The 26,493-nt window shown below is 37.6% G+C and overlaps 1 protein-coding gene across 4 annotated transcripts in view; it reads left to right on the top strand.

The window, feature by feature from the left end:
• Positions 1–26,493, top strand: part of ETV1 (ETS variant transcription factor 1) — a 91,550-nt gene that overhangs the window by 52,281 nt on the left and 12,776 nt on the right. For all 4 annotated transcript variants that reach the window (XM_037056251.1, XM_037056250.1, XM_037056252.1 and 1 more), the window contains 4 exons: positions 3,171–3,418; positions 19,963–20,031; positions 21,740–21,808; positions 24,878–25,047. In XM_037056251.1, the coding sequence (XP_036912146.1) occupies positions 3,171–3,418; positions 19,963–20,031; positions 21,740–21,808; positions 24,878–25,047 (556 nt within the window). The remainder of the gene's footprint in view (positions 1–3,170; positions 3,419–19,962; positions 20,032–21,739; positions 21,809–24,877; positions 25,048–26,493) is intronic.

Here is a 26,493-nt window from a genome sequence, read left to right as displayed (position 1 = left end):
ACTATAGTCATAATCTCAAGAGCATCATAAATGGTCAGGTATAGTATAATAATGAGAAAGCTATGAGTTTTGAGTAGTAATAAAGCCTTTGTTCTTAATACAACTTTTTGAAATGAGAACTTTACATAATTTACTTCTTAATGGCTGTCTTTAACGATGGACTCACAGAACTTCTAAAAATTAAACCAGAAGCCTGGGCAAACTGGCTCTGACAAACCATTATAAAAACAACTCAGCCAAAGGCATCGTCTAGAGCAGCAGAGGGAACCAGAAGAGGGGACCCTGGCAACTTGCTGAAAATAGGGAATAACCTACTTTTGGTAGGGTATTTAACGCAATTTCAGTAATCTCGAATTTGGTAAAACTGTTTTGGTGGGAAGGGATAAGAGGAAGGCATCCTTTCCAGTGTGGAACCTGAGCTGTATCATTTCTACCTTTGTCCCCATCACTTAGTCCTCCTTCCCGCCTCACCGATGGACTTGAGACCTCGTCAGTGTGCAGTGGTATGCGCATCTGTGTAAACAGTTTCATAAACACAGATGAAAGAAATCTCATTGCAGGGTGGGCCATTTAAACACATTCACATTGTGCAGGGCTAAAAGGGGAAAAGAGTGAAAAGAAGAAGCACGTTTTATTTTGCCCACTTCTGGTGATTTCCCAGAGTTCTCGACACCTGAATCTCTTGCTCTCCAATGAGTGCCAGAATTCTAGATTGTATAGTTGGCTCTTTGTGCAGAATCGTTATTTCTTCTGGAAGGTGACTGGGCAACAAGCAGTGTGCCTGCTTTTAGGTGACCTAACTTGAGATGCTGTGGCCAAATCCATTTTAGTTTCTCTACTTGAAGTCAAGTATCTGAGACTGAGAACAGCCGGTCCGGAACTGTAAGAGGGAAGCTCAGGGTCTTTTCCCATTGCCTCCCCATTGTGTTTTGAGGACAGTACCAGCTGGCCATTCCCAGGAAAATCTCTGAGGCCTTATGTTTCTGAGGAGGATTTCTTGGAGGGCTCTAGCCAACAAATGACAGTCCCTCAGTTATAAATGGCAAATTTGCTCTGGGAACAGATCCTTTCCCCGAATAGCCCCCCCCAGCCTGGGCACCCCACCTCACTCTGGGAAGGCTATGTGGCCAGCCGGACTGCACCCTACCTTCTTTTCCTAAGGCTCATTCTGCTCCGCAGGCCAGCCCTTTGGCACTTGTTACTGCACCCGTAGTGAGGGAGCCCAGTCTCTTTTTCTCAACGTTTCCCACCCCTCCTAGGCTGTTTTTTTCCTTATCCAGGAGTTCATCAGCATCCTTCCCCATTAACGCTCTCCAGGAGCTTCTTGAGTCACTTTCTTTTTGCAGTAGGTCAGCAGCTCATAAGCATGGCACCAAAAAACTGGTAGTTTCCTGTGAAGCGTGTGTGTTTAATATCCATCGTGGTCCTCAGAAAGGACCAATTGGAGTCAGGTTGATTCCTAAAAACAAACAGCTTGATTCCTTACCAAGATTTTATTTTTTTAAATATTTTATTTATTTATCTTTAGAGGGGAAGGGAAGGAGAGAAGGAGAGAAGTATCGATGTATGGTTGCCTCTCGGGTAGTCCCCTGCTGGGAGCTGGCCTGCAACCCAGGTATATGCCCTGACTGGGAATCGAACCGCGATCGTGTGGTTTGCAGGCCCGCACTCAATCTACTGAGCTACACCAGCCAGGGCCCTTACCAAGATTTTAATGCGAGTACTATTAACCCCCTTTTAAGGCTTCACGAGTGAGCTGGTTTCTTATTTTTAACTTGAAGTTACAATTTTCTGATTCACTCCTTGACAGTTCTTAATGATAATTTCTGTTTCTTTTTTTGGCTAATGAAATATGCAAGGGAAGGGAAATGGATGCAGTGCCAGTCAGCCTAGCTGTTTTCGCAATATTGGAGTTTCTTCAGTTTATTGTCTGCAGGTGTAGGTGGAATTCCAGTAGTTTCCAGGGCAGCCAGGGAGGGCAGAGTTAAATCACTGGGTGGAGTGTTCTCAGAAAATGTTAAAGCGGCTACTTTACAATTCTTTAGCTTTTACCTTATTTTCATTTAATGTTATCAAAATTAAATGTTAACTTTCCAAATTAATGTCTCTGGAATGCTTTTAGTGGGGTGAGGGGGGTGGGGAAGAAGAGAGTTAATAGGCTTCTATTTGTTCATAGTAATGTTGAATAGGTTATTTTTAAGCACTCCTGGGCATTTTTAGAGCACTTTTAAATCTTTAATTAATCCATGTCTTTGTGGTGGGTCAATGGTATTATGGATGAGAAACACAGGACGGAACGATTACGTGATTAGCCAGTCGTTACAGGGCACAACTAAGAGGGAAGGAGCAAAGACGCACTCTCAACCTTCTGCTCAGAAGGCCTCAGACCTTCCTCATAACCTAACAGCACAACCTGTCCTAAATATGCAAGATGCCATGTTATTTCCATTTTTGGAACTCTGCTGCATCCTCTATGCTTATTTTTATCAACCTGAGATTTTGTATGAAGCTATTGGAAACCAATGTGTTGTATGTTACTGTTGGACAGTAAAGAGATGATCTTTTAAAAACCAGCTTGGATGAGTCTCTATATTTGCTAATTTTATTTATCACTAAAATAGAATGTTATTTAGGACGTTGTTGGAGATTTAAGAGCCCTGTCTGTTCTTCTCTTGCTTCTTCAGTAACTTATTGGGAAGGGGTTTTTTGTTTGTTTGTTTGTTTGTTGTAGATTAGTTTGGTGCAGAAATGAAAGATAGAGAATATAGTCTGAGATCAGATTCTTTCATTTTTTCCTAGTATAGAATTATTCAAGACCCTCTTAATATGGAAATTTGGAAAATGATCCAACTGATTTTAAATTGGGCATTTTTACTGTAACATTTCCTCAAAGTAGTGTATCATTCTCCTAGCTCTTCTCAAAGAACATCTTTATCTTACTGTATTGTATCAAAATGATGCTGTAAGGGACTAATTAGAAGGGGATTACCTGCCACATTATGATTAAAAAGCACAGTGCTACTGGCCCAGGAAGGAGAAATCTAGTCTTCGTTACAGATTTACACTTTGAGTCCGTTGAGTTATCATGTTGATTAAACAGTTAAAAAATTGCACCAGTATTTCAAAGAGTATTTATTGTTTTATCTGAATCATGTTCTCTTATATCCTAGATTTCGCCGCCAGCTTTCTGAACCCTGTAACTCCTTTCCTCCTCTGCCGACAATGCCGAGGGAAGGACGTCCCATGTACCAACGGCAGATGTCTGAGCCCAACATCCCCTTCCCACCTCAAGGCTTTAAGCAGGAGTATCATGACCCAGTGTATGAACACAGCACCATGCTTGGTGGTGCGCCCAGTCAAAGCTTCCCCCCTCCTCTGATGATTAAACAGGAACCCAGAGATTTTGCGTATGATTCAGGTAGGCCCCTGTTTTAAGTTACATTTAAGACGTCTTTTCACTGGCTTGTCACTTTGATTAGTGGTGGCATCAGACCCGGTGGCTCCTCTGACATTTTTTGTTTTGGTGGAATCTTTCTGATATTATCTCTTCATTGAATCTTTCTGTATATGTGAAGGGCGGGTATTTTGTCATGAGCTGACGGTTCAAATAGTGTCTAGATATGGGGCCAGTCCGAAGAAGGCTGCAATCTGTAACATTAGACACACTCTGAGCCCCAGAGTGTAAGTAACCTTGTCATTATTTTCTGAATTCCGGTCTATTTTTTTCTATTTTCTACTATGGCACTATTTAATAAGTGTTTACAGACAGTAATGTTGCTCTGTCCTGGGTCACTTATTGCTTAAAACTGTTTGTTTGTTTTTTCATTGTCGGTGGCAAGATTCCAAGACTCCAGAATTAAAGATTCTTACTCACTAGGAGCGGGATACAAAACTACAGATTTATGGTTTAATCACAGAGTTTAGCTTCAGCGTCACCGAAGCAGAAAGGCCTCACAGAGTAGTGTATCAAGATAGAGAAGGGATTTTCCTAAAAGTAAGGAGCATTTAAATCTTTTGCAGATGTTACCACCAAATTTGACCTTCAGACCTTAGAAGAATTACTTAACTCATTTGTGCTTGGTTTCTCCTGTTATAATCTCAAAGTCAGGACATCTGCTTTTCCGACATTTCAGGAAAAAAATTAAGGATAAAATCTAAGCTAATGCTTATAAGATGTGCATCATGTATTTGCAAAGTATTATTAACATGGTACCTGAGGTCAGTATATGGTTGTGGACTTGTAAATGTTTTAAAACAATGCAATTTTTTTGTTTGGTTGCAAAGTTGTCTATGTTCCTCATGAAGGAACTATTGCTTCCCTAGGAATAGCTGCTGAGTTTTCCTATCAGTTCTTCTTGAGGAAAGAAACTTGTCTCTGGGTCTTGAGTTTCCAACCTGCATAAAATTACTTGCTTTGTGATAAACTGCCCTTAAAAGTGTGGCAAGAGGTTGCCCTATGCTGAGAGTTCCCTCTGGCCTCTGGCCACACTTCCTCACTGGGCAAGAGATTCAAAAGAAGAGCTGCCCATTCAGAGACCATACCTCTACTTCAGGTTGGTGTACCAGCTACCCTCAGGTAGTTAAAGAGACCCAGGAATTCTCTGCTCATCCCGCACTCCCAAGTCCAGGTCTCTCTCTTTTTTTTTTTAAGATTTTATTTATTTATCTTTAGAGGGGAAGGGAAGGAGAGGAGGAGAGAAACATCAATGTATGGTTGCCTCTCGTGTGTCCCCTCCTGGGAACTGGCCGGCAACCCAGGCATGTGCCCTGACTGGGAATCGAACTGCGATCCTGTGGTTCGCAGGACTGTGCTCAATCCACTGAGCCACATCAGCCAGGGCCCAGGTCCAGGTCTCTTAAGGCAGAGCACACTGCTCCTGTGTGTGTACCCCCAGACTAAGGAGGTAGCCAAGGGGTATCTGCCTCGCAGCCTTTCAAGGCCAGACAGATTCACACAGGATTCGGACAGATGGAAGAAAATTCGCGGAGCCGTCGGCATGTCTGACATGCCTCCTTTATTCTGGGGTGGGGCAGTGAAAAAACCCCTTTCTTCTTTCACTTAGTGTAATGCTCTCCAGGTACATTCGTACTGTTGTAAAGGGTAAAACTAACTTTTTTTTTTTGTATAGCCGAGTAGTATCCCATTGTGTAAGTGTCCCATAGTTGTTTTATCTGTTCATCTACTGATGGACATTGGGCTGCTTCCATATCTTAGTGATTGTAAATAATGCTGCAGTGAACATAGGCATGCTTGTTTATCAGCTCACTTATAATTTAAAAAAAATAAACATATGGTTGAGGCTCTTTATTTGAATTGTCCCTGGCCCTATAATCTGGAGGCTACCCAAAAATGTTCTGTAGTGGGTACAGTTTAGAACCTTTTATAATTGTCCATGTTTACATCCATAATTAAGAACCCCATGACACAGTGGATTTTATTGTAGGGAGGGTTTATTTTCTTTATCAATTGCCAATCCTGTTAACTGATGTTATCCTTATTCTCCAAATGACATTTTAATTTGCTGCCTAGTTTTTTAATTCACCATAATTCCAAGAATCTTTATATGAAAATCATAAAATAGCCCAGATAATTGGTTCAAAAGCACTGGAAGAGTACAGCGTTTAAAGAGTTTCTCTGTGTCTTATAGAAATGGTTTATATATCCCAGCAAGATTAATATTGAAACCATTTTCTTGATTCTTTGGAGATTATATATAAAATCTTTTAATTTACACTACATATGAAATTATATGTAACATGGTGTTGAGGACGTGGGACATTTCTTGAGAAGACACGAACCAAACAAGGAAGCAAGTTAAGTAACCCAGTGAGGGCAAAAATGCAAGCTGGTGCTATGAAATTTAATTGCATTATTTATGGGCCATAAATAATATGAACTTCAGAGTCAGAAACTCTCTGACCCCCCAATCACAGATTTAGTCACTTAAGACTAAAAAAAGCACAGTCCCTGCCTTAACTCAGGCCATTACGCTAAAATACCATTGATAGAGACTATGGACTGGGAAGCTTAAAAAAACAGACATCTGTTCCCAGCAGTTCTGCAGGCCAGTAAGTCCAAGGTCAAGGTGCTAGCAGATTCAGTTCCTGGTGAAACCCCTCTTCCTGGCTTGCAGATGGACACTTTCTCATTGTGTCCTCACGTGGAGGAGAGAGGCCTTGAGTGAGTTCTGGTCTCTCTCTTCTTGTAAAGACACTAATTGCACCATGGGTGTCCTACCTTCATGAGCTAATCTAACCCCAATTACTTGCAAAGGCTACCCCTCAAAATACAGTCACATTAGAAAGTGTGGCTTCCACAATGAATTTTGGAGGATACAATCATACAGTTCATAACAGTCCAGTATCCTATTTTAAAGATAGATAAACTCATCTCTTGTAAGTGTGACATAGACCTTGTAAATGACATGCAAAATACTTGTTTAATATTTGAGTAGCAGTTAATTTATGTTACTTTGTACCCTCTAAAATGCATTTCAAATAGCTAACGTTGTACAATTCCTTTGATTTATTTCAATATTGCCAGCAGGGCACAGTTCTGTTTTGATTTAATTGTTGACTAGCAAAGTTGTATTTTCTGGATGTGGTCTAAAAGAACTGTAGCAACAGTGTAAGCAGAGCCTATGAAAAATTAATCAGTGGATATCAATGTATTTTACTGGCCACTAAGTTGCTGCAACTAAGTTGACACATCTGTATATGTCATATATTGTGGTCGATAAGTATGATCTCCAGATATTTTGCTTTGTTGTCATTAGTTCTGTCATCCTTGCTGAGAGCACATTACATGACCCTTATCGGAAATCTAATGTATTTATCACTGAATCATTGATTTCTTGATTCACTTATTGATGTTGAACAAATCGCCCATTAGAGAATATTTCATGTGATCAAAAACAATGTAAAAGCGTTTCAAGTCGGTTTACTCAGCGTCTGGGATCCAAGGCTGTCCTTTCAGGAGGCCCCTAGAACTCACCGTTGCTTAATCAGTATAAACGTAAATGTTGTGAAAATAAAAGGAGCTTCGTAAGTGAAAAGGCTGCATGATTATACTTCTAATAAAGCCTGACATTAATTATGACATGGGAAATGGGAGGTCTATTAGTTGTAATTATAATTACAGGAATGCAATTTTAACTGCAGAATATTTAAGCTAAAAATGCAAAATATTAATAGAGTAGAAGTTTTATTCAGGAAAAAAGAAAAAAAACTCAGATTAAAAGATACCGAGATACAGAGATAAACTGATATTAGGGCCAGCTGGTGAACCAGTACAGTGTAATCATGATTATATTTTATTAAATTCTAAATAGTTTGATTATATGTTTTATTGTTTCCCTTCCATTAATCTCTAGCCTAATCATGCTGCACAGAGCAATATACAAGTTTATTGTTGGTTAGCTGGTTTTTTCCTGAATCCTATCTATGTGATTTTTCTTCCTTGAAGGCCAACTGACTACATAAAAGGGGTTGAATGTGTTGAGTGTTTCATTTGGAGTGACCTACACAGTGTCTGTTTTCATAGAGTCATGGTTACTTTCCCATTGTCATGCCTGCCTGTGAGTTTTTGCCCATTCAGAATGCCCCACGAGGCCGCTGTTCTAGATATCGATCACATTTTGTTAGAGCTGTGTTGGTTGACTGGTTGTTTTTCCTGTTTATTTTTTATTCTTTTGTTAGCTTGGGGAAGTATTTGTAAAGGGTGGCACAGTGGGCAAGTGAAACTGAAGTTTCATGACTTGAAGTTTCATGGCTCATCTTTTAAATTAATTAGGGAGACGACCCAAAAGTAGGGATGAGGACTGGGAAGGAGAACTTTCAGGGACAGGGAGAAGGTCTCTGAAATGAGAAAATTGGGGAAAGTGCACAGCTTAAGCTTCCATTGTGGGGGAGGAGGAAGAAGGAGCAGGGATGGGGAAAGGGGACATGTTTCTGGAAGAAAATGTTTTTCTACTTTTGAAGTGTGTTTATTAGGCCACTTCTGTTGCTACTGATGAGGAGTCCTTTTATTCAAAGGACATACACCACTTATGTGGTGGCACATGTTAGCACTAATTTACACAGGGAAATTGATGCAAACTGTTGTCTCATAGAAATGCTAACTTTTAAACTCATGAACTCTTGGAGGTTACCTCGTTTATATCCCTTCTCCTTGTCCCTCTTGAACAGATACTATGCCACAGGCTCATCCGAGTTAATTTAGCATCGTTGCACAGCCGATATGTGGAACAGCCAAACCCAGAACCACAGTTTTCTTATTCTTAGTTTAGTGTGCTGTTCAGTCTCTCTTTCTATGTAATTGTCCAAAATAAAGTACTTTAATCCATCATCAGTTACATATATTATTGATCCTTTTCTCTAATTTTTGGATTAAATATTTTTCTGTGGTTTTGAAAAGCTCTACATTACCCAGGGCAATTAAAAGTATCTGTAATATGACCAAAGGTATGCTTCTCCTAGTCTGCATGTGTATTTTACGTTCCACAGCACTCACAAACATCAAATGATGTTTAGACTTAAAATACATTATATATGTTTGAAAAAATATACACCATGCACAACAGTTGAGATTATCTTCTGGAGAATGCTGAATAATTAGAAGGAAAAATGACAATTAATGGCCCATCCAGATCTTACATTCTGTGATTAAATAAACTTCGAGTTTGTCAGAGCCTTCTTATTGGACTTCACTCTTTGTGAAAACCTTGGATACAGCTTGATGGCTTAAAATTTAAATGGGATAGTCATCTTCAAACTTTTGTCAGTGAAACCAGAAAGAGGGGCTGCAGTATATATATAAGAGAAGTTTACATTCGGAAAAATATGATGGGCCTCTTCTATGCTCCATTTTTATTTTATTTTACTTTAAAAAATAGTTTATTTATGTTTAGAGAAGGGAAAGGAGGGGGAAAGAGAGGGAGAGAAATATCAATGTGTGGTTGCCTCTCGCACACCCCCTACTAGGGACCTGGCCCACAACCCAGGCATGTGCCCTGACTGGAAATTGAACTGGTGACCCTGTGGTTTGCAGGCTCACACTCAATCCACTGAGCCACAGCAGCCAGGGCTTTATCCTTCATTTTTTAATTTATTTATTTTTCACCCATGCCACCCCTCCCATACTTGCCATATACTTCTTTATCACCTTGGGACTTTGATGAAGGCCAATAGACAAAGCTTTACATTTTAAGAACAATTATCTGTCCTTGAAAAATATGAAATGTGCCTCATATATGAAATATGAAAATTTTCATATAGCCGGAGAAATGCTGAAATAAATACTGAAAAAATATTTACCTCATGTGAAACATGTGAAAACTTGGAACACATTTAACTTTTCATTTGTCAGAGCTGACCAGTTTATCTGGTACTCACAGAGGCAGAAGCTGACACTTTAGTCAAGAGAGTTAAACAGCTACGGCTTTGCAAAATTGCAAGAAAGGGCTTTGCGAAATTGCAAGAAAAGTTCTTATGTTGTAAATGCTATTCTGTGTTCTGCTGTGTTGGTGGGTACTCATTTTTGTCACACAGTAGGGAAAGCAGGGAAGCAATTTCGTGTGTTCCTTCTCATAAGCATTGTTTGGTGGGTCCCTTGTAGGCTCTATAATATGATTCTGAAGTGAAAGTTTCAGGATGTGATCAGTGGATAACAGAGCAAGAGGAACATAATTATTTTTTGCAGCCACACAGAAGTGTAAATAAATAGTGTTTTGTGTGTTGGGGGTTCAGGCTTCAATAAACTGACTCAACTAGCACAAAATTGAAACAAACAAAATTGAGAATGCTCCAATCACCCAGTCGTTTACCTCTAAACTATTATTACTGTGAGTGTTACTACTGTTACTATAGTAACATCTCAGAAATTCTGTCATCATGGTATATTATGTTTAAAAATGGTTTCTTATTTATTTTTTAAGAAATAAAATGGTTTCTTATTTATTTTTCTTACTTATTTCTTATTTATTTTTTATCTCTTCTTATTAAGAAGAGATATATTGTAGGGAAATTGAACTCATACATATATCCTAATAAATTCTCTTACATCCTTTCTGAACAATTGAGTTACACAGGCCTGATCAACCAGGAGCATTGTTCCAGAAACACAGGGAGAACACTGATTACGAAAGGAAACTATTGAAAACTCCTCATTAGAGTCGGATGGAACAAGGGGAGTAGAAGGAAAGGATACCGATATGTATTTCAAATGTCCAGGCCTGCCATGAAGTTAGCAACTCGTCTTCGTCAAAAAAGAAGACTTTAATGTTTAAAAATGTGAAATATAACACTTGAAAACATTCTGCCTTATCTCATCATTTTTATTTGCATATCTTTGAACCACCTTAGAAAGTAATCCCCAAAAGAATACTGAAGTTTTTCTAAAGCTCTGAGAGAAGAGTGTTATTTAGGAATTAATAATCCACTGTATGTTCACTGCTCATTGGTCTTGCGCTGTCCCATATTTTCTCTGGGTGTTAGATTATAGGGTTCTTGATCACCTTCCCACTTGGCTGCGTTGAGTATTTTAATTTTGAACTGCAAAATATGGTAGTAACTTGATCCTCTGCCATTTTGTTACCAGGTATTAGAAATTGGAAGATAAATAATGAATTGTAATAACACCATTGTAGACAGTGCTTCACAGGTTTAAAACCAATAGAAATAGGAAACTATTTCTCTTCATTCCTTTTTCTATAGGAAAGATCTTGCATGGTAAAGATCTCATGCAATACAGTTTAGAGATATATACTAGGATTGTTGATCGCAGCTGTTTCCCCATATGGCTACAGGTTGCCCAAAGAGAAATATTTTCTTGCCTCTGTAGTTAAGGATCAAGTTACAGGTGGCTTATAAAACTTATTATACATTAAACAGTATTGGGTGTGGGACTGACTCTTCACAAATCATTCCCATAATTGCTCAGAAATAGCTTTCTTTCCTCCTCAAAACTGTTTTTGAATTTGATCATATTTAGTAATTTCTAGGACAGTGCCGGTTTTGTTTCTGTGAACTGTGGCTTTTTCCACCTAATTTGTAACACGCCCTAACGTGGAGCCACGGCCCTGTCCCATTCACTGAGCATCGTTTGCTTATGGCCACATTTTCTCCTGAAACATGGAGGTCACTTTTCCCCCCCTTTCCTAACATTAAAAGTATTGCTTTGAGAAATTCAAGTGGAGAAGCACTTGGGAATTTAAAGGAAGGAGCTATTGATCGATCCTTCAGAAAATGTTAACATCTTATCTGTTTCTCTACCATCTAAAGATAATTTTCTTTTACTCAGTGGTTTGTGGATTAGTACATCACTTAATCTCTGATTTTTAGGTGCTTCAGTTGTGAAAAGTGACAGTGATGTCTTCCTAATTGATTTTATTATTATAATAGAGGCCATGGATTGACCTTCCAATTTAACTTTTTTTTTGTTATTGCTTAGTGTATCTCAGGATTTTCCTCAGTTGTTTGTGAGTTAAAATAGCAAATCTCCTCAAACAGTACCCTGGTCCACTATATCAGTTTTTCTAAGAAATACTTAAATATGCTCTAAATCTACAGTTACAGTAAGTGGCACTGGCTAGTGATTTGATTTGAGAATTGAGACTATGGTCTGGATTTACTCTTTATGCATTAACACAGGTCAAATGGACAGGGACTGCATTTAAGTCAGTAATGGAAGGCTAAGGGCTGTCTTAAACCAATCACATCAGTTTTACCCATGACGGATTGATCCCTAGGGGCAGAGCCCTGTAAGCATTTCTCTTACATGAATGGACTCTATAGAGCCTGGAGTTTCATTCATAAAATGGAGACTGAAAGGAAACACACACACACTCCCTCACTCTCCTTCTCTGGAATGTTCATTTATACAGAGCTGAAGGGTGTAGTGTTCCATCAGCTGCTGCTGTTGCCAGTTGACTGGAAGTAATGATTAATACTCATTGGTCCTGCCTGCATGTAACCCGACACGATTATGGCCTTGCCGTGTTCCTAATGTATAGTGAATGAGAAGACAACATTCTCAAATCAGAAACATAAACAGGAACTGGTGGGTCTGAATTCCATTCAGATATGTCATTTCAGCCACACAGTGTTTGTCTAACTTGGATTTTACAGGCAGGAAAGGGGGAAGGGAGGGCTAATCCTGCTTGTGAGTTGTACTAGCTTGAAAAAGGGGAACTAGAAGGGAGAAGGGAGCGTACTTTTATAGTATGAGAGTTTAGTTTCTATTTAAAGAAAACAACCAGGATGCTTAGGCCCAGAGCTGCTGATTGCAAGTGGGTGTTATGAACATACAACTGTTTTTATGTGTACGCCTAAGATTTGAAATTAAATAGGACAGTTTAAAGGTGCATATTTGGATCTTTCCCCGCCTGTGTATGTGTGTGTGTGTGCCATGAATTTGAACAGGAGTGGGGAGGCAAATAGTGTTTTTCAAATAATACATTTTAGATCTAGAGTATTGTTATAAAATTTTTTAGATGGAAGGATTTCTCTACTTAATTGAGTTAGCTATTCAGTAGTTTAGAGAAAAAGGGAGACTTTTTATTTAGTAAAATATTGTAAGCTTACGTATGAAAAACTTAATAGAAGCCTTTATCAAGGAACTTTTGTCCGAGTAACTGGATAACTATTGTTTTTATCATGTGTTTGTGTGATTTTTCCAGTTGGTTGTTTTTAATTCTGGAAAATCTTGCAAAGATATATATTAAAAGACACATGTGAAAAACAAAACTGAAGGATTGACGAGCACTTGTTATTTTGATTTATTTACTATTCTTTTAAATTTAGAAGAGTATCTCCAAGTGTTCCATTCTGATGATCCTTTTCAGTGTGCGGCCAGCCCTCTTCACTGCCTTATCGGTGTACTTTTGTTGTTCTTAGCATTAAAAAATAAAACCACCCACTTTGTGCGACACTGGCAATTTCATACGGAATCCTGGGCCCGATGTCTGCTTCCTGTGTCATATTGAGCATATTTTGTTACCTCTTTTGTCCTCATTTTCCTTGTTTATAAAATGGACTAAATAACTCATAGTTTTCTGATTTTTGTAAGAATTAAATATGATTACATTTGTAATGTTACTAATATAGTATTTGGGACAGAGTCAGGAAGAAAGGATCTCTGTTGTTGAGATTTGATCTTCCCTTCTAGAGATGTCTGCAAAGACTGCTGCTAGTCCTTGAATAAGATGCCTTTATTATACCTAATATTTACAAATACATTTTGGAGGCTAATGGAGAAGACAACATAAGACATATATTCTTAACATTGAAACAATCACTGTGCAAGACAAACGAGATTGTAGTATTATGTTGCTTCTGAGGCAACATATAGTGAAACAGTCATCCTGGAATTCTCACTAGCATTGTTCATGTACAAAGCAAGTCAAATAAACCATCTGAGTGTTTTATTCATCATGGAGGGATGAAAGTGAGAGGACAGAGCAGTCCACGATGTATTTATTTCAAACCTGATGGATTCTAGAAGGTGAACATTTCGATGTTAAGGCTCACCATCAAAACTCTCTCCTCTTTAGAACTTTTTGTGGCCTGTTTTGGCAACTGGTGTCGTCTTTCCTCATATTTTCCTTTAAACTTTGTTAACTCTTGGAGTATACCAAGGTCTAGTAAATAGTCAGAGTTACAACCATGCTTATGTTTCCTATCACTTGAAAATTATTTTTAACTCTAACTTAATAAAACCTTCACGGGCTTGTAGAACTTGTAAAATTGTGAGCCTATTAGATCATAGAAACTAATCTCATTTGAATCTGTTCATCATTTATGTAGGATGACCCCCAAATGCTTATGAGAAGTTTGCGGTTTTATAAGTAAGATTCTCCACTGTTATTTCACATTTTGTAGTCTTTAAGTTTTACCAGTACCTGAATGGAGATGGCTGCATTATTTTTTTAAAGATTTTGCAAACATCATTCTAGGCATATAAAGACTACTGTAGTTCTCTTCTTCCCATTCTGTTGGCAGTAGGGTCAATACGTCTGAGCTGTCGGGGAAGAGATACCTCTGCAGGTTTTATCTGTTCATTGTTTACTGAAAATCCTAATGAGAAAGATCCCATCCGAATGTGAACAAGGCAATACTAAATTCATCACTCTCCTGAGATCACAGCCAAGTCCAACTGTCGGACTTGTCCACATGAGATATTATTTTCACCTAAAGCTTTTGTGACTGACAACAAAAAGGCCTTATAAAATTTGACTATTTTGGTGTCACGCTTTCTTTATTTCTCTGGTGAATGCAGACATACAAATCCTGGGCCTTACTTTTACAGTTTATTTTCAGGCTTGAGCTATAGGGGAGGGATCATGTGAGTATAAAAAATTACCTCCCAATAGCATCCTTTTCAGGAAACACAAGATGAAATCTTCTCACTCAGCTACATTAAGCCAACTCGTGTGACACGTGGAAAAGCAGAGTAAAAGGACGCTGTGCCAGGATGTCTGTGAATGCATTTGCATATAAGCATATCTCCATGAAGCTCATGTTATTGACAGACTCCAGAAAACCTCTGGGTTTCAAACATGAAGCTGTGAGAGTACCAGGAAATGAGAAAACAAACAAAACTGCAAAGTATAAAGTTTAACAAATAAAGCTTTAACAAATTGTGCCATAATGCTCATCTCCAATGAGATTGGTGTCATCATTAATTAGTTCTTGATATAATACAATATTTCTTTAGGTAAGAGATACATGCTTTTGAAAAACTTAAATACATCAAAATAAACACACATATGTACACATAAACAAATTCATTTTTCACCAAGTGCCCAATCATTTGACATATGTGTCAACATACACCTTTTGGCTCTGGGCATTTAATGTGTGAAGTTTTTCTCCACCATCAGTGTACAGTACACAAGTTTAGTGGACTTGATTTTATCTCATCACCTCCTTGAAGAGTTCATCAAGTGTATATTCCATCTATCTTCTCTTTCCACACACATATGAGAGCAAAATCTCATTAGAATGCATTATACTTATTCCAGTGTTGCTAGGATTTCTCATTTACTCTTACAAACTTGAGTTTTTACACTGATTATTGCTGCAGAAAGGTAACCAGACACATCAAATGAAAAGAGGAGTTTTCCCCCCTGTGTTCAGAGTTTAGAATCTGAAACAGATCCAGGTTTGTATATTATTTTGATAATAAACAATTTAAACCCATTATAGGGATATCTCAAATGGCTGTGACAAATATTTCCTTTCTGATCTGGCCTGATTTGCTCCTAGAAACTTTAGGCAAACTATGCCCTGAAGGGAAACTTCACTCTGTACTTCTGGGCCACAAATAAGCAAATCAGAGCAGTGCCCAACCGTATTATACGCTCACATTCAGAACTGCACTTCGTGGTCCGATGCTTGGTAAAGCTTCCCAAATCAGTATCATGTTTCTCAACACAGCTTTAAAATGCAAGTTGAGAGACGAAGAAACAGACTTTTTAGTTTCGTACCTGCATATCCTAAAGAGAATTTTAACAATGTTAGTACAGATGAAGACTAATCAAATCAGGCTGTTTGCAGTGTTAGTTTACGACTCTTCTTAACTTCCCCTGCACTAACTAGTGCATTCAAATGACAGCAGAGTTTGTCTGCTTTGCATGTTTGCAGCATATTAGATCAGCTTTCATCGCCGTAAACTCATCTGTGACAAATTATGGACCGTTTGGTTTCTGCAAGCTGATTTGGCCCAGCACTGATGTCAAGTTGTAGAACTTTTTGATCTCTAAGTTTCAAATAATTTTAAAAATCCTCAGTTTTCAATTAAACTTGCATAATGCAATTTACAGATTGAGTTTAAAACTTTAAACCAAAGTTATTTACAGTAGTGCCCAATATCAAGAGCTAATGCTGTGCCTGACCACCCTATCTATGACTCCGCCTCTATTTTGCTTGTTCAGTTTGTTCATTAGATTCCACATATGAGTGAAGTCACGTGGTACTTGTCTTTCTCTGAAAAAAAGAAAAAGGAGAAAGAACTCATGGACATGGTCAATAGTGTGGTGTTTGCCAGGGTAAGGAGAGTGGGTGGAGGTGGCAAAGAGTGTAGGAGGATAATAGTAATGGAAAAAATGCAATAAAAATATTTTTAAAAGAGGTAATGCTGTATGATGACGTTCAAAATTTGTACCTCCAAATACTGTTACCATGTAATGGAGATTCTCACTTAAACCTTGTAGGTGATAAATTTATAATGAATTTAAAATCAATATATTTTAAATATCATGTTAGTAGTTAGATCGGTGAAGACTATTACAGAATAAGTACACTAATGAGTAACAAATCAACCATCTCTATAGATATGTGAATTAAGCACAGCAAATCAAGGTATAAAAATGATTTTGATGTGTAACTATTTCTAGGTTCAAGAACTGTGGTTCAGTTAGTTTAAATACTTGTGAGGTTCACTTAAAATAGATGTTTTATTAGTATTAGGTACCATGTATTGAATCATCATTATTTGCAGGTTTGGGTGAAATTTTCCCCCAAACTTACCCCATATGGGCCTCCCAACAACCCTTTGAAAGGGTATCACTGTTACTCCCATTTTACAGATGTGGAGGTTGAGAATTGGCGGTGCTAAATAACTAACCAAGTGTTCTATTACCCTGAGATGTCAGAACTGAGATTCAAAACCAGGTCCATTGGATGACAAGCACATGTTTAGTAATCAGTGTACTAGACTAATGATCCAAAGAGTATAATCTTCAGACAATGGAAAAATGCAGGCATCTTAACATTTGTGTGAGTAGGTTAAAAACTACAGCTCACTGCCGTTGCTGAATTTCGTGAGTTCTGTTCCACAGGACAATACAAGCGAATGCATACACGGGGCCTCCCTTCCCGGCCACAAAGCGTTTGCCTTTGAAGTCGCCGCTCAGCTAGTTGGGATCTTAGAAGAGCATTTAGCAAAAGTTAAAATGTAATGCCAAACTTCATTGGCTGGATTTTTTATTAGATAAGGTAGAAATGAAAGCAGCAGGCAATTTAATTAGCAGTAATTTTTCTGGGCAAGTCATTACTTTGATGAACTTCAGAGCAATGTTTATGGCTCCTAATTAACCATGTTAGTCATTTGATTGAATAATCACTTTGGAAATGTTTCTACAATTTGATTAGAGTCTGACCTACTCTGACAGTCATAAATTAACTGATATCACTTTAGGATAACATGACTTTAGTTACTTTAGGGGAATAAAGTCCTCTTAGCCATGATTTTTCAGGCTTCTCTGGACCATATTAAAGACACTGATTTTAAAGATAGACTGAATTTCAACAATGCCAGCCAAGCATCTCAATTTTAAGAGCTATATGTTAATTTTATTCACTCTAGGGTATAATAAAGGTAGTATTAAGAATTGGCAAAAACACAATTATATTCTCAAGAATTTTTTTCCTAAACTGCCATTTGGTGTCCTTTTTTGTTTCTTAGGGTTTTTTTTTCTTTTTTGAAATTAGATAGATCATAAGTTGGGCCTTTGGAAATGTATTAGAGGTTGTGGTTAGAGGTTAGCTTTACTTATAAGTCATTAATTTAATATATATTAAAACGTATACTTTAAATATTACAGGTGAATAAATATTACAGAGTAAGTAAAACAGAATCAAGAAAGCAGCCAATTATATGAGTACCAATGAAATTATGGATCACATTTTATCTGATATTAAATGTCTAGTTTTACAGGATTATACTTATTTTATACTATGTTAGAGCACATTTATAAGATGTTCCTTCAACTTTGAGTAATGGTTTTTTTCTGAAATACTTGTGTTTTTTTCTATTTCCCTCTTTTCTCCTCCTGTGGGGAGGGAAGACTGCATTTAGTCACACACTTATATATAATAGAGTTGAGCCTATGTGTTTCCCTCTAGTTGCCTGCAGAGCCAGCCAGATGTTTTTGCAGCCACACTCCAGCTGGGGAGCGTCAGTAAAAGTATTTTGTGGCAGAGTGTCAACATTGGTACAACAAAATGCTTTCCTCTAAGCAGCTGCTGAGCTGATGGCAGTGTCTCTAACACTGTCCCTTCCAGACCCAGTTGCTTTGAGGGACTTTGTGACTGGCAATACATCAAAATAACATTAAAAGTTACATTGAAGTACCATTGGTTAAAAAGTTGGGATAAAATATATTGCTATTCAGTAACCCAGAAGATCAACTACATTGCCACCCTAGTATAAGTCTGACATCAAGAAACAAGCCTCTGCCTTTTGCGGGGTCAGAATTGCATACTACATAATACTTTATATAAAGAAGTCATAGTGTAATACAGTGTTTGATATGGAGTTTTTGTTTTTGTTTCTGTCTTTTTTTTTTTTTACTGTTTTTGAGTAGTAAGCTATTGATTCCTACATACTTTTAAATGTTATTGTTGTGGATTGTCCCCAATGTTTTTTTACTAACACCGCATTTGCTAACCTTTTTGCCTTCAGAAAAAATGCCTTGTAATTTGGTTGACACTCATCAACACACAAATTGAAAACTGAATGAGATAGTTTTTAAAAATGGAACATTCCGAACCAGTGAAGGATGACACTTGGTCCAACCGGTGCTAATTATCTATGGCATGGGAGTCTTTGGATGGAGAGTTAAAAGGAGAGGAGGGTCTTCAGATTCCCACCCATCTAAACGCTCTTTGTTACCTGGGAGGCCACCTGCTCACTACAGTGGTAGAAAAGAGGACACAGTCTTATATTAAATAGCACACTTGCCGTGTGCCTTTTATAAATGTATTTTTCATATGTTGTCTAAAACAACTTAAATAATACCTACCGAAGATAGAATTAACTCGATCACACGTATTTATAACTTCCTATAGAAGCTATAGATGTGATACACAGCGTTGGGCCCAGGTTTGTGGGACCTAAAACTTATAAAATTTGGGGAACCTCCTTAAAGGAAAAGAAAATGAAACTGCATATACAGAAGTTAGATTTCATGGCTCGGAAGAGACAGACTGTGGAAAATACAGAGTCCCAAATTTTAAAACTTCATCAGTTTCACCTGAATCCACCTCTAATTATGTAAAGTGAACTTTTAGATTGAGAATCAAAGCACTTGTCACTCTAATAGAGTTTAGATAACATCTGACCCAACCCTGTATTTTATAGAAGGATCAACACAAAATAGTGTGCCTAAAGTATACAACTTAATTAGCAGTAAATGAAGAACTTGGATTTTAATCTGTCTCATAATCCATATTTCTTTCCTATTCTCCATATCAAAGCTGCTAAACATATTAAATACACAACTACCAGTATGACTCGAGTTTAACCATTAACCAAGTTCATTTTCTCAGTGATGAATTTGTCTCATAGATAATGCCTCACTCTCAGAGTAATAATGATGTTTGCTATGAAACTTTTGGGTTTCAGCTTTATAGCCTTCCTGGTTTTGAACATGACCTGTGAGTTTAACAAAATGAAAAGCCAGTCTTGCTTTTATCTGGGGAGAAAAAAATAGCAGTAACCCTAAGGACTGTAGTAATTTTAAAACATTTAGCAATTTTTATCTTTTCATAGTAATGTCTCTCTAGTGGTCATGAAATAAGCTAGGAATTTGTTTTTGTTGACTCTTGCCATGGGATAATACAGATTTAGTCTATAAGTGGCTGGAAACACATTTTGACTCATGATGGGTTTTCAAGGACCGCATCGTATTTACGGGGGATCACAGGTCGAGCCAGCCTGTGGCAAGATTCATGTGATGCAACTTTGAATTCCCAAACCTGCTCAAGAGAATCGGCTCAACATCCTTCTATTTCCTATGTGTGTGGGCCCTGCCTGCAATGGTCACTGGGCTGAGGAGGTCCCCTCATGCAGACTTTGTGTGGCTTTCTGTTACTGTCTTAACCTGTACCCTGTCCTCGGATAATAGTGCGTTTTCAGCTGCAGCCCTCCGCCTGACCTCCTCTTCCTTTCTCCTCTTTCAGAAGTGCCTAGTTGCCACTCCATTTACATGAGGCAAGAAGGCTTCCTGGCTCATCCCAGCAGAACAGAAGTTAAGTTTTTCATTATTGAATCCTTTGGTAAATACTTGTTAAAATCATCAGGCGTTCTAAAGGGGCAATCAATTAATCATGATATTTTATGAGAAAAATACGAATGTTCCCATAACCATTATTTTTTTAAATTTTACCTTTTTAGAGTAAAATGAAGATTTTTTCGGGTCCGATTATCATGTATTTGGCTAGCTTGAGTCATGTGCATATAAATAGCTGAAAAGTGGATTTCTGTGTTCCTTTTTTTTTTTGCCAATAACCACATCCTTTTTAAATAGAACATGTGCTTTATAGATTGTCTCACATGTACTGCTCTCTATCAAAATCTATAATCAAGGAACTTTCAGTTTTGCTTTACAGACCTAAATCGGTAGATTTAAATGTATAGGAGTGGGCAAAAGTGGGTTTGTAGTTCATATGGAAATAACACAAATGAATGATATAATAATTAATACATTTAATAATACAATAGTTAATAAATAATACAGGAATAAACTCTGTATTTCATGTACTCATGATTGTAAACCTACTTTTACCCACCCTTCTATTTGCTTTAAAATATCCTGGATCTTACATTTTTGGACAAAAGAATAGAAATTCACATAAGAGGACTAGAGAAGGGGTTTTATCATAGATGTGTTTATGGTAGACATGGTGGAAAAGCTTTGACCCAAGGGCTTCAACACGGGCAAAGAAAAGAATATAAATGATTTTAATCTGGATATCATCCACATTAAAGTATTTCTGGAACTTTGTACATGATTCTTGATGCATGTATTTTCAGTGAGATGACTTAGATGCGTCCTTTTAGGTTTGGTCTGATGGTTATTTTGTATAAATGATATTAATAGAAGTAAATCCCTGTGTTTAAAAGATAGTATAATGAGCTCGTAAATCCAAAATACTTGAGCCCAAAAAGTCTGCACACATGCAATGCAGTTATTGTTGCTACTGTTGTTAAAATTATGTACCCTCAATAGAGACCAGTACATTTGAGAAATAGAATCATGACTGTGAAATTTCTCCCTGGAGATTAAAGACAATAATTAAATAAAGGTCCACAGTCAAGGATATTTGGAGGAGAAAATGATTGTGTAAAGTTGTCAGTTTATTTTGCACTTTTTTCTGTGGTACAGCAAAAAAGGAAAGTTTAAGGAAAAAAAATTTTAAGTACCTTGGCTCTTGACAATGAAAACACGAGGAGGCTAGCTTAGCTATTTCTCCAAGGAAGTAAGGGGTTAAACCAAATCTCTTCCAGTTTACCAGGGCAATAATGCAAGGTAAATATCAGCAATTCAGTTTCATTTCCTCTTGTCTCATTGCATCACAAAACCTTGGAAGAAAACAGGAAAGGAAGTAATATGTTCAAAATCCTAGGTTTGTTGGGTTCATGTGAGCTTTGTGGCTGGGTTAGGAATAATATTAATAGCCAGCTTTCGTGTATCATGGTATGTTAGGCACTATTCTAAACTTTTATATATTAAGTCATTTAATCCTGACAATATATGTATAAGGTAGATGGATTATTGTTATTCCCATTTTATAGATGAGGAAACTGAGGCACCGGAGTTAAATAACATGTCCAAGGTCACAGAGCTGAAAAATGGCAGTTATTTTCTACCTCAATTTTCGTGTTAATGATTCCATTTTAAACTGTTGGTGAGCTTCATTTCAATTGTGATTAAAGGTATCTCATCTTCTCCCACAGGCTGTATGTTTGAAAAGGGCCCCCGGCAGTTTTATGACGACACCTGTGTTGTCCCAGAGAAATTTGATGGTAGGTTTTTCACTGTGTTTGAAGTTGTGATTTTTGTGGTGGGAGCAGAGATCACTCTGGCCCCTCTAGAAAACAGTCAACATTCGTACTTAAAGATTTATATGCACGTCATTTATGGTGCACTCAACTCTTTCTAAACTTCACTTTTTGTAAATTCTCTTTGCTCCCCCCATTAAAAAGCTTTTTCTCCTGTCGTCTAAGAGATCTCATTTTTAGAGGTATCACTAGAGTGTCTTTCTTGTTGAGCCTTGGGTAGCGTAAGGGGGGCTTTCCATTGCCCCCCGGAGCTTGTGCAGCTTGTTCGCCATTTATCGAAAGCTGCTCCCATAATTAACAAGGCAGAACAGGAAGCGTGCTCCTGTGGATGCACGGATGACTAACGCGGCTTCTTTCCTCTTGCTGTTCATGAAAAGATGCATTATGGAACATGGGACCAACGTAGCTGCCGTTTGGTTAGTGACTGTTAGTCCTTTTTTGTTTTTCTCTGGGAAGATGTTCTTTACCGATTCGGCATTGCTTTGTAACTGAAAGGGAATTGGGAAACTATTACCTTTTTATCATCGGAGTGATACTGTTGCAGTGAGCGGTCTCAGACATTAGAAAGGGGTGTTACAATCTTCTTTTCTCGACAAGGGTGGCAGAAGTACAAGGGTGGCAGAAGTCGGCATCTAGAGAAAGCTTGGGTGAACGCTGAACAGTTCATTGATTTAGTGGTTCTTCAGAATGGCCTCCATATTTCCTGCTTTCATTGCTTAACAGGAAACGAGCCGGAGGCCTTCTGATTAGCCGATGTCACAAACTTTGGGGATCATGGTCGTAAAGGACTTTGTGGCTCTCAGAAGTTTTTAATTGTCATTATTTAAACAGCAAAGTCATGCTCACATTGCTTCTCAGCCTCCAATTAGTGGCTTGTAGACTCCTCCGTTCTCCAGGCTTTTGCTAGTCTTACGCCGCTCAGAAGGGATGCTAAGCCTTGGGAAGATCTGTTTCCTCTGCCTTCCTTTAAGTTGCTAAATTCATTCAAGGTCAGGGGGTTAACACTCTAATAGGGGACTTTTTGTAGCTTTATTTTACAATAGATGTTAGTTTTCAGCTTTGAGTCTCAGAGGCATGATCTGTGTTATTTTTAACCATTAGTAGAGCATCACAATTCTTAAAATACAACCTTTTCTCTTGAGACAAAACATAAAGCCTTTACTTCCTGGAATGACCTTTATCGTTTCATTCAGTACTAGTGAGCTTAACATTTGAAGAAATCTTGGTAATCAGTATGGGCATATAAGAAAGAAAAATAGCTCAAAACTATGGTCAGGATTATGCTATTTTACAGGCCAATGTTGTCTAATGTTAAGGGCCACAAACTGTCTTGATTATTCCCTTTGACTTTTCAATATTCTTCAGTTTTACACTAAAAAACATTTTTTGGAAGATAGTAAGAGAATATATTTTATAGGGAATAGAGAACAAGAACAAAGAATAACAAAAGGTTATATTTTCTTTGTACGAGGCCAGGACAATCAGTCACATTTATAGGCAGAATCAATCTAGATATTATAAAATTTGACAGGGTTTCACTCTGTCTGCATAATTGCTCAAAATTTTCACAATTGTCCCCTGCCCCCATGAAAAATTTGTAAATCTTAGAAGGAAAAACTGTTAAATAAAACTGTCATTGAAATCAATATGAAGAAACACTCCTGTATTTTCTAGCTTAGACCAAAACAACATGATTTTTAGCAGCTACTGACAATAATTTTATTTTGGTTTAGGTTTTTAAAGTGCAGTTCTTTCCATAATTATTTTAAGGGTGTGTCTCTGTTTACTGACCAAAGGGAAGATTTTTTAAAAGCTTGTGATTTGGTCTGTTTTATTGGTCTGTTTTATAATTCACACTTAGTGTGCATAGATGAACTTGAATATATTGTTTCTGAATTGTTTATTTAGTGGAAGAGAGAAATTTGTGCATTAACAATGATATACTGATGGGGCCTGCAATGTAGCCATTTCCACATATTTTAAAGAAAGGAAGCAGGAAATACAAGTAAATAGTCAGTAGTCTTGAACTGAGTTTTCATTCGCTTGTTTGTTTATTTGTTTTTGATTTTGGTTTTTGGCAAAACTGAGATATCTGACCAGATTTATACCAGAAGCATTTCAACAGTAGCATCTTTATTGCTGTAATCTCTTTCAGTGATTATTACACTATATATGAATGTCAAATAAATGTAACAAACCAATGTTGCTTCAAAACAGTTGCACTCGAACAGCAATTGAAAAATTAAAATGTATATATAAATTTACCTGAAGCTCTGGTGTTTACATTTTTTAATTGGACTTTTAGTAAAAGCGTAGCAAGTTATATTTAAGTGAGTGAAACACAAGAGATTTAAAAAATGTAAGAGGATTTTTATTTGCTGCCAGTTGAAAAGATGGTAGTTACCAGCACCGAAGGTATGGAGGAAAGATGGTATGGTGGCAATTTACGTGTCCTGAATTGCCCCTGAGGTTTCCCTAATTTATATAAAATATGGATTACTTAACTCAGAGTTTAAGATGCTGTTAAATTTGCTTTAATGTATTTGCCTTAAAATATGCAAGTTTTTCATGTGCAGGTCAATGAGATATTCACAAATTATAGTTTGCAGAATTTAATGTCTACTAATAAAATGCCTAGAGCTTAAAATGGATTCCTCTGTCTTCAATGTTGCTCAGAACAGCAAGTAATGATATTAACAGTAAAAGCAAAGAAGTGTGATTAGGTGCTATGGTTTTTGAAATCGCTGAAAAAATAGCAATATAAATTTTGTTTCAGTAAATGACATTCATGGGTTTATTCTGCACTTACATGCATTTGTTTTGCCCCTTATGTGTTATATATAATTGTGTGTATATTTGAACAGATTTCTGGTTTTTATTCAACCCCCTAAGTGTTTTAAATCCATATCTAGTGGTAACATTTTTCACAGAAACCCGTAAAGCACTTGTGGTTTAACCATTTAACATTGGTGTGGTGTAAATTTATGTAAATATCATGTTGCTAATAATGGAAACTTGATTTTTTTAATTTAGGAGACATCAAACAAGAGCCAGGAATGTATCGGGAAGGACCCACCTACCAGCGGCGGGGGTCACTTCAGCTCTGGCAATTTCTGGTAGCTCTTCTGGACGACCCCTCAAATTCTCATTTCATTGCCTGGACTGGGCGAGGCATGGAATTTAAACTGATTGAGCCTGAAGAGGTGGGTTTCGTAGGTTTGCGTTAGGAAAATCAGATATGTCATAGTATAAAGAAACATATGTGATTAATATGCCAAATATGTGGCTTTTTAAATTTTAAAACTTTAGGGAAACCCTCCAAAGTTGAAGGTGGGTGGGTGGGGGGAAGCATGTATACATTTAAAATAAAATGAGTCTGTTGCATGCTTGTTCCAGTTTAATACTGTCCTTCAGAACTGTTGTTGGAAATCTACCAGAGCGTCATTAGTGTAAGCCTTTATTCGGGAACACAAGGCTTGGAAATCTCTGAAGGAGCAACTAAGTTTGGGGCGTGTGGTGGTCTTTAAGGGGTAGCGGGACATCTGTAGGGTTTGTATCAACTAATTTGGGGTATGAAGGGATTGTTCTTGCAAATTGGCAGTCATTATTTGGACAATCTTGATTTTATCAAAGCGGTTGGAAGGTTGTATTTGGAGACCAAAGTGTCTGTAATAGGGACTGGGGAAGAACAGCTGTGTGGGGATAAAGCTATACAAAGGCCGTGGTGGGAGATTTCCACTCCTTAACTTTCTCTTAGGAGACACAGGTTTGGTGGGAACATTGTTTCTCTTTGCTGTTGGTGACATTTGTTTCAAGTCAGCTGGGTGGTGCACACTTCATTGGAAGGTAGGGATGAAGTTTAAAACTCACTGTAATGTATAAGAAATTAACAAAGTGAGGGGACTCTGTATAGAGGTAATATGGGGAAATGGAACACACATTCAACCTACTCTTCAACTACCTCTGCTCACCCACCGCCATACAAATGGAGTACTTTCCTTAAAAACCCAGCTCCTTCTTTTTTTCCAGGACTAAGTTTAGGCTTAAGATTTCTGTTGCTAGCATTTTGGAGCCAGTACAGAATGGGGACTGTTACATGAAATGTTTTCTTATTAGACGTGCTTTCTCCGCTACCATTAGAATTGACTTTGGTTTACATTAGCCAAGAAAGCAGTGAAGAACTTGCAGCTAACATCAGTCTATTTAAGACTGATCATACTGACTAGATTCTAACCACCTCAGAAAAATAAAAAAATTCAGTAAGATATCCAACTGGAGCCTAAAATGACTAGTTTCATATAGACTGGACACCTACAATCTAAACTAATGGGCCTTACGATACCATGTAGTCAGTCACAATGAGATAATATGTTCGAATGTGAGAATTAGAAAATGAGGTCACGTTGCTTATTAAGGTTTAGAAGACTCTCTGATTCAAATATGTATTAAAAGCATAATGAGGCAGAGGAGCTGGTTAGCACAATTAATTTTCCAGTTCATAACTAGTGGCACTAGAAGGTTAGCTTAGCAACAGTGCCCATGCCCCACACCAAGCACACACGTACAGAGGGCTCACTCTCAGAATCTGAAAGTATCGCTTGTCTAGTATGGGCTAAAAGTTTGGGTGTTTGAATTTCATACTGTGGCTA

This window comes from Sturnira hondurensis, unplaced genomic scaffold (genome assembly GCF_014824575.4).
Source record: "Sturnira hondurensis isolate 20B ecotype Veracruz unplaced genomic scaffold, ASM1482457v3 Scaffold0008897, whole genome shotgun sequence".
Taxonomy (NCBI): domain Eukaryota; kingdom Metazoa; phylum Chordata; class Mammalia; order Chiroptera; family Phyllostomidae; genus Sturnira; species Sturnira hondurensis.
This window is presented reverse-complemented; position numbering and strand designations above follow the sequence as displayed.